Source organism: Aplysia californica, unplaced genomic scaffold (assembly GCF_000002075.1).
Source record: "Aplysia californica isolate F4 #8 unplaced genomic scaffold, AplCal3.0 scaffold00762, whole genome shotgun sequence".
NCBI lineage: Eukaryota > Metazoa > Mollusca > Gastropoda > Aplysiida > Aplysiidae > Aplysia > Aplysia californica.
In genome coordinates this window covers 118,887-128,384 of record NW_004798032.1, presented here as the reverse complement: position 1 = coordinate 128,384, position 9,498 = coordinate 118,887, and the positions used below count along the sequence as shown (strand labels likewise).

The window sequence follows — 9,498 nt, the reverse complement described above, 5'->3', positions numbered from 1 at the left end:
TGGGGTTAGTAACTTGTAGTACTTGCAGTGTGGGGTGGGGTGGGGTTAGTAACTTGTAGTACTTGCAGTGTGGGGTGGGGTGGGGTTAGTAACTTGTAGTACTTGCAGTGTGGGGTGGGGTGGGGTTCGTAACTTGTAGTGTTGGGTGGGGTTTGCACTCGAGTAGTGTGGGATTTTGTAGTAGCTGGTGTGGGGTGGAGTTTTCAATTTCCATGGCTGGGGCTCTGTCGGAGATGGATGTCGACGAAGTCAGAAGTCTTGTCTCTCTAATAACCATACTGCAGTGTTGAAAGTAGCACTTTTAGCACAAATAAACGTTTTACAGCCCTTAAGACACAATTTTGGTCATAGGTAAAAGTGTTTGTTTGAAAGATTAGACGTGTTACTAGAGAGTGATGTAAAAAGGGTGAGAGATAAGAACAATGGCTGTTTGATAGATGAAAGAAGGTGCTCATCACACTAAAGCTGCTGCCAACCACCCACACTGAAAATAATGAATAGGCTGCTCTGACCCTGCCTCACAGGCTAGGGCCAATCCGGGCTGAGAGAGACACAAGGTCCTCGCAGAAAGACAAGAGTTCCCGTACTTGATAAAATGTATCCCTGCTCAGGAATTGAACCCCAGCTGTTCTGTGTGCAAAGGCAAAACGTCTCATCTAATCGAATCGCTACAGAAAGTTGCCTCCTCTGGTGTTTTAGTTTTAGCAGTAAAGTTTTACGCGCTCGTAACTGCATACGGTCATATAAGCACCAAGGGGTGAAAGTCAACAGAGAAGTCCCTACAGGGAATCAGACTTACTCTGCTCACCTCTTTAGTTTCAGCACAAAGTCTGCTTCGACTATCAAGCCACCCGGGAAATAGCAGTTCACAAGAGAGTGACAAACATACATTGTACATAAGGAGTAGAGGAAAAATGACGATAGTAAGGATGAGGAAATAAAAAGCAGCAGTTCCCCCCTATGTTGCTCAGGCACAGTATGAGCATGACATTGATAAATCAGCCCATTTACAATTCTACTGTGCCTAAGAACATGTTAATGTTATATTATATCACCCCTTTGGGAATGGCCTAAAGACACTTCAGTCAGTAGCACTGCCCGCACCTCTGGTAAAAGTGAAATGTTGGACATTTCGCAACCTCAGAATTACAAAGTTCTGTCTTAAAGAGTTACTATATGACTGACTGAGAGAAATAAAAATGTGTCACGATGCGGTGGAACCAAGCGCTCGTTAATTTTTGGACATTTGGAGTTATTGGTATGATCGTAAATCTTGTTTATTTGTCTTTCTTTCTGTGGAAAAAATATCCATCTATCTAGAATAGAAGTCGAGATATATCTATGATTAAAGGAGATGAGGGTAGCCTGTTTTCTGAGGTAAAATATGCGAGAAAGTGGCTGCCAAAGTTGGGCAACTTCTGTAGCTTGAGAGTCCTTGAAAATGAAAACATGGACTCAACTTATTTTGTGCCATTGATCAACGATTTTCAGTAAAATTTATATGGAAACATTTTTATATGGACATAACTTATATTGAGCCAAAAAACGCAAAAATTCGACAGATATAGCCAAAAAAATGCCTGTTTCTTCGATTTCATTATGGGTGTCCTTATTTAGGCCACGTGGCCTAAATAGCTAACACCCCCCCCCCCTCCCTTACCTTATTTAGGCCACATATGGCCCAAATAAGCTAAAACCCCCTCCCTTATCTTATTTAGGCCACATCATATGGTAGATTTCTTGAACTAACGATGGATTCGGAAGGTCGAGATTCTACTGCTTTTTTTGTTTATTATCTTTTTTTCACACGTTTCTTCACTATTCATGACAACTGGCATGTACTGTTTTCAGTTATTATCAAGGAAGTGGATAGGCGGACCACGGAGTCTATCTAGCCAAAAGGATAGTAGACTGCGGGGTCTACCTAACAAAATGCTAGGTTTTAGGATGTGATCCCCGGAGTCAGCGTAGTGAAATAAGTAGATCTAGGTTTAACCAAAGATTGGTTTAATTAAGGATCGGTGGACCCCGGGGTCAACATAGTGAAATAAGTAGATCTCAAGTTTATTTTATAGTAGGACTGGCGGAGCCCGTGTATACTAAAAGACTGAACAGAGGCTTACAATGTAAATTCTGTGCTCTACAAGTAGAGAAAATCTTAAGTTTGCGCAAAACAGATTTTAGAAAAAAAGATAGATCTAATTATTCGAAAAAAAGTAAACGTGATTGTTATGGTGAGAGTTGTTATTATTATCTCCGGAAATACAGTTAGTTGCTGAATCCAAAATTAACTAGAACCTTGCAATTCGTTTTATTTCAATTCCAAAGCCCAAAGGCATCGCAGTAAGTTAGATCTAGCAGTTGTAGTAGGCTCTCTGGCTGCTTTTAGCATAGGCCTGCTACTACTGATTCTAGACAAGGAATCTAGATCTAGCTATCACCTGCACTATTAAAGTCAAACGTATGGTAAAATAAAAACAAAATTGTGAATTGTTTTGTCAGTCAGTACATCTCAATTGCCATAGCCGCACGTATTAATAGTTGAATAATGCAACCGAAGCAACACGTTATCACAGTGTGCAGCGGGGAGAGGGGCTGCCCGGGTCGCTGAACGGTCGATTTGTTGGTGGTTCGCCTTTTGTAGATCTATCCATTTTTTTTAACGGAAAGCCCTATTACTAGATCTATTCGTGTTGTGAAAACTTCAACCTCTACAGCTCAGGTGTCAAAAGATGTTGGAAAATAATAATACGTCCTGTAGCTTAGGTTGCAATACCGTAAATTTATACTTAACCCTAAACATGATTGAATGTACTTAGTTTTCAGTGATCTTAATTTGGCCTTGGAAACGACGACAGCAACAATGAATAAGTTAATAAAATAAGAACATTATATATCAATATTTTAGCTTGTTTTTATTTGGTCCCGGGGAGGGGGGGGGGTGATTTGCACAGGTTCAAACACCCAGGCGTAGCCTACGGGTTTGTAAAATTGCTGTGATAGTAGCAGACTGGTTAAAAAAAAAAAAAAAGTTGTGAATGAGAGCGCAGAAGGCTGGTCGCTCGGGTTGTAATCTGTGGAGGAAGACGCGTAAAATGGAGAGCATTCAAGGGAGGCCAATCGTTTGACCTACACAAGAGGCGCTGTGGTAGAGTTTTTATTGTCGTATAATGTCGAGGGACAGGGATCTTATCACGTTGGAGTGATGGGGGCGAACTTAGGAACAAAGTTGCTGGCGTCTTAACTGAAGGAATGCATCTCACCTGGCATGATGCACAACAAACACATATTTTGGACAGTGATACTGACATGTAAGGTTGCATATTTTTTTTAGTTTGAGCTTATTTTGTCTTTTCAAAGAGGTGAACCCTGACCTGAAAACGACGATAGAGTTTGGAAAGCGAAAGCCGAAAAAGGGTAGAATTTAGGTTAGTGACAGTAGCACTGTTGTCGTTTTGATGATCGCTGTCACTAGATCTAGATTTAGATATCTAGATCTAGATCTAGATTTAGATGTATTCTATCTTAAATATTTGGTCAAGTTGAGGGAGAAATTCCATTAGATTAGATTAATTAGAAGATTGTAATGATAAGAGTTCGAGAAGAATCACCCTACCTTTCTACTCTACTCTCAGCTATAGGAGGCCAATACTGCCAATACAATAGTACCACCGATATTTTCATACGGTAGTGTCTATTGCCACCGAGTGATGCGGTGGCAATTGACAGTAGTGTCAATTGCCACCGAGTGAAGCGTTCGCAAGTCTGAAAACAACACTATCTTTAGCTTTCTATTCATTATGTGTGTCTAACTAATGGGTGAATTTGTTCTCTACTAATTTCATTGGACGAGCTTCTAGTCTAGAGCTACGATATCAACTTTGCGGGTTTTCAATGAGACGTAGGCCTAGATCTAGGGTAGCCTTAGCCCACACTTTGGTATAGAACCAACACAGGAAATTCTAGAAGTAGGTCACAAACGCACACAAACTTCAAGCAGAAATTAATTTTATATCGGGGAACATAAATCCGGGGGGACGGGGGTCAGGAAAAGACACACACACACACACACACACACACACACACACACACACACACACACACACTCACACAGAGGGACAGAGAGGCGAACGCACAACACCGAGCACTCGAGCGAGCACAATAGGGTAGATCTACCCTACTCACCGACGCAAAAGAGCTCCAATTTACTCTGTGGCAATTGACACTACAGTCAATTTTTGTCAATTGCCACGGTGTCACTCGGTGGCAATTGACGCTACCTTTTCATACATAGCGTTTATCTGCATATGTCTATTTAATACTATAATAGAGTACACACTAGAGTTTTTGGCAGTGATGACGATGTCACCCACTGAAACTGAGCGAATGTGGGCTGCATGTACTGTACCCACCCGGGCCCAGGGACACTGACTGCACTGAGCGATATTTATTTATATATTCGATCAGGTAAGGGCAAGGCATCATGCTCTGTCTAACAGAATGGAGACATCTCAACAGACGTCGGAGGAAATCTGCAAGCTAGAAACTACAATCTAGAGAGCTTGTTGTGGGGAACGGGAGGGGGGGGGGGGGGGGCTCAAATTATAAATAGTGTAAAAATCAAGTAAATGGGGGTGTGCCAGCCATGCTGATCAGGGCAAGAAGACCCTGTTTTTGACACATGTGACATCAGTGTCAGTGCCTCCAGCTCTCTAGTATTAATAATATGAGTAGAGTTTATATGTAATATTACATGCTTCAAATTATGGGAAATTTATTCTTTATTTTTTTCCAGGTTGTGTTGGTGTCTCCTGTCTCAAGGTGCAGCACCTGATGCTGTCAGAGTCACAGAAAATCTCTGGAGTGGAAGGGGCGCGCCTCCAGGTGGGTCTAGATGGATATCGTTTGTCCCCATGAGTGTCTTACGCAGTGAGGTTAAAATGGGGTGCGCATTTGCCTTAAAAATTCAGCTGGCCAATTGATTTGAAAATGTTCAAGTGAAAGCCAGCAGCAATGTTAAACTTCTCCTGTTGACCCTGTTTTGAATAATATGAGGCAGCGTGGTGGAATCAGGCTCTGGTCAAAATAATCAAAGTGAAGAAACTTGCATTTTTCCGCAGGTTTGTGAATTTTTATCAAAATTTTGTTTTTTGGCTCAACACCTTTCATGCCCATTAAAGAACTCATTTCTGTGTGTATTTTTCTTAAAACGTTGATTAAAGGCACAAAAAATGTACATTTTCAATTACGACGGACTCCTAAGCTAAGGAAATAACTAATATTTGACGGCCATTTTCTCACTAATTTTACCTCTGAAAACAGGGGACCCCCACCTCCTTCATTCACAAATATCTCGACTTGTATTGAAGGTAAATGGATTTTTTTCCCCAACCAAATAAAGACAAGTGAACAAGCTTTAAGATGGTACCAATAACTCTACATGCTCAAAAATTGACGAGAGCCTGATTCCACCACGCTGCCTCACACACACATATATATGCCTGCTCTGTTCTGACAATATCTCTGTGCTTTTTTTTTGTTTGTTGTTCAGTTTGCATTCCTTCTTGAAAGAGTTGTAAGACAAAAGTGTACTTTTTATGGGTTACAGTTCCATCAATATTTCTACTATTATATTAATATTGAGATTGAGATAACCAGCCTTGCCTTTGTTTTGAGGCTCTGAATAAATTTAAGCAAAGTGTTATAAAAATGGGTTTTGTCAAAAAGTGATAGCAGCAATGGTATTGTCTACTTTTCTGTCCCTTTTTTAACTTTGTGATAACTCACTCATATATATATATATATATATCTTCATGGGTGTTTGGCAGGTTCTCTGTTGTGGTTTGTTCCTTCTATCAAACGTCTATCGTCCTCATCTCTTCTCCTTTTTTTTGTGTGTTTGTTACTCTCTTGTACGACCTCTGCCTCTACTCTAATCTTTGGCATTATATGAGTTTGTTACTCTCTTGTACGACCTCTGCCTCTACTCTAATCTTTGGCATTATATGACCTACTTATTGTGTGTTGCAAATGCCAAAACTCTTACTATTACTGAAACCAAAAACGGAATAATTAAAAATGTGTCTTTGTGTTGCTGGGAGGAAACACAGTACTGTACGTCTAGCTTGTTTTCCCACTTCTAGAATAGAAGTTTACTGTGCGTGTCCTCAGGTGAACTGTACAGCCAACGTCTCAGCTTCTCCTAGCTCCCTGAGGTGGGTGAGGAACAACGGTGATGGATCGACGCTGCCGCAAATTCAGCCGACGGAGACCAAAGTCATACTCCGAATTCCGTCCCTGCAGGGCTCGGACGCGGGTCGCTATGCCTGTGAGCTAGTCATGGCAGACGGCACGGAGGAAAAGGCGGAGTTCCACCTCTTTGTCAAGCGCAAAGGTACAGAAATAGATATATGTTCACACTTCGTGGGGTTCCGAACTACCCGGAAGCGAAGTTTTGGGTCCTGTGTGAATTTTAGTCTGTTCGTAGTAATAGATTGGGGCTGCTGGTTTCAATTTCAGGGAATTTCTGATTTCTGAACATCTCGAATTCAGTTTTATAGTTTTATGTCTTATTTGAATTTACGAGACTGTGGCTTGCTTATGAAATGGTCAATCAGTCTTTTTAAAATATTTTTTTTAAGGTGTTGTGAGAATGGGGGGAAGGGGGGGGGGGGGGTGTTCAACAATGTTCAGAATTTCTGTTTTCTGAACATCTCAAGTTCAGTTTTATAGTTTTATGTCTTATTTGAATTTACAAGACTGTGGCTTGCTTATGAAATGGTCAATCAGTCTTTTAAAAAAAAATTTTTATGGTGTGAGAATGGGGGGAAGGGGGGGGGGGGGGGTGTGTTCAACAATGTTCAGAATTTTTGTTTTGTTCAGATGGCACCAGTGACAAGTAACCAGGGGTTATGATACGAAAAGATCAGTTGTACATTGCACCAAACTTTGTAAATATTCCAAAGAGAAGTCATATCATTTTCATTTCGTTAATCTAACGCTTTTTTTGCTCTAAAGAACTGGATTTATTGATAGGTTCAAGTTCTTTATGATATGCATCGATACAATTGAAAAGACATTCCAAGTGCAGTCCTCTACTCCTCTACCAGTGTGAAAACCATGAGAGGAAGGGAGGTACTTGCAGGGCATCAATGGTATTACTTGTGTGTTGTAATGCCCTGTTTACAGTTGTTTTTGGAGAAGATGAGAAGAGTGATTTCCCAGTGAGGTGATATTCAATCTTCTTTTAACTACATTCCAATACTCTATAATTCTTTCTGTGGCTTTCCAACATACTCTGAAAACAGTTCTGTGGTGGGATTTCCTCTTTTATTCTACAAATGTCAGTGACTTACATTGAGCACAGAACTCGTGAAAATCTGAACTTATAGCTATCAATGTATCAACAGGTTCATCAAATCGTTTACATGACTTTGTAAAAAAAAATGTAAAGACTTTGGTTTCCATATTTTTCTAACAACGCTTCTGTTGTGACCCAGATCGCAATCCTGCAACCTGCCCGAACACGCAGTTTAAATGCAAGACGACAAACCTTTGTCTCTTTACGAGATTCCTCTGTGATGGCAAGGACGATTGTGGGGATGGTTCGGATGAAAAGTGCAAAGGTGAGAGGTTGTGAATTTTGTGAGTGACCTTAGCTTGCAACTGAATGGGTAGTTTTAATAGTTTAAGTACATTACTGTCATGTGAAAAAAAATTGTAGAGGGGAGGGATGAATTATGTGGCTGTTTCTTTTTTCTTTTTTTTTTCAGCGTTAAAGCACTCTAAGTATCATGCAAACGCAGTCAGTGCTGACTTGAACTACTAACCCTTCCAGCCCCGCCATTTTGGTGCACTCCCTAACCCCAGTCCCAGCCAATACCAGTATTTCAGAAAAAGAGGCATGCGTTCTAAAAAAATGATGTCATTTCTTTGTAATGAGTTTTAGATAACAGCATATAACAATGTTTAAAGGTAAATGAACAAATATGAAAATTAACGTTTAATTAGGTTCGCTAATTTAAAAAACTGCGCAAATTCGGTGCCTCCCGAAACTGAGAATATACGCTCTTGGAACGGTGGGAGGTACAAGCGCTGCTGAAAATATACGCGCATAGGGCTGGAAGGGCTAACAAGGTGTTCTTGGCATCGTATAGTCCTAATGAAGAGGGATTTTGAGTGGAAGATCCTGTCTCACTTGACTTTCGATGTATGTTATTGTAAGTGGCCATTTGGAAAGTGCAAAGAGCTATAGACGGTTTTTAAGTTTCATTGGCTCTTTTTTCTTTTTTTTTGGTGTGTTTTGTTTTGTTTGTTGTTGTTGTTGTCAAAAGTTGTTCTTCCATTTGTGCAGGCTGGTGCAATGGTTGCCTCAAATTGTTTGTTGACACATTACTGTCGAACCTGTTCCAACAGCCACCTGTACTGTCCCAAGACAATCACCTGTAGAAACGAGTTCCAACTTCCCACTTTGCATTTTTAAATATTATAATGACGCAGCCTAAGACATGACATACACCTGTCTAAAACAGCCTCACCTTCTCCTTGACAATAAGTGGCCATCTTGGACGGTGTTTTGTTCCCTCGCGTCACCTTGTAATGCAATAAGGAACGTCCTTTATTGATTAAACATTTCTGCCCTGTTAAAAATGGGTTCAGTTCAGGCTGAAGGGGTACAGCCCAAGAGCTATTGGATCCGATTGACAGCAGCTACAGTTACAGTATTAATTCATAATTTGATAATAATAAATAGCATTTGTATAGCGCATATCCCCGCTTGACAGCAGGCTCTATGCGCTTTACACTATATTATTACCCCAGCAGACCATATGACACTCAGAAGTGCAAGCAACTGATTACGAGCGCTCGAACACAAACAAACTGACAAGATCTTTCACTGCTATAATTTCTTTCTGTCTTTCACTCAGTGAATGTCTCTCAGCCAGCCTCCTAACTGATTTAAATTGCATTGATGGGAGTGTAAAAACTCCTACATGAAAAAAAAAAATTTTTTTTTTTTTTAACAGTGAATCCGTGCACGAACAAGTTCCGCTGCAACAACACGCGTTGCGTTGCCCTGAACGACCTGTGCAATCACATCGATGACTGTGGGGACCACTCTGATGAGGGATCGTTTTGTTTTGGTGAGTTTCTGTGGATTCTCCCGTTTCTTACCCTGCTACCTGATCACCTGAGCAGGATCCGTCCTGACAGCTTGGCTTTTCGTCTGCTTGGTGATCGTCTTTAAGGTTGTTCCTTGAAAATGTGAACGCGTAAAAAGGAGATTAATGACGTGCTGAAAAAAATTCTAGGCAGTGATAGAAAGGTGCACACACAAAAATGTCCCTATCTCTGTGAAGAATTTTTTTTTCTGTCTGTTTATTTTTCTTGTGAACTAATTATTGTGGTAGAGGTTAATTGTGTCTTCCATTCCCTACATTCATTACCGTGATTCTTGTTGTTTTGAATTTGGGTATTTTTCTTTTTGTTTCTGGGGGG

At 40.6% G+C, this 9,498-nt stretch overlaps 1 protein-coding gene across 1 annotated transcript in view; it reads left to right on the top strand.

Annotated features, from left to right (window-relative positions):
• The first annotated feature begins 3,159 nt into the window (after nt 1-3,159).
• The window catches only part of LOC101857834, a 13,135-nt gene continuing 6,796 nt past the window's right edge, over nt 3,160-9,498 (top strand). The window contains exons 1-5 of the mRNA XM_005109290.3: nt 3,160-3,311; nt 4,796-4,884; nt 6,172-6,394; nt 7,500-7,625; nt 9,027-9,143. Of these exons, the coding sequence (XP_005109347.1) occupies nt 3,269-3,311; nt 4,796-4,884; nt 6,172-6,394; nt 7,500-7,625; nt 9,027-9,143 (598 nt within the window). The 5' untranslated portion in view covers nt 3,160-3,268. The remainder of the gene's footprint in view (nt 3,312-4,795; nt 4,885-6,171; nt 6,395-7,499; nt 7,626-9,026; nt 9,144-9,498) is intronic.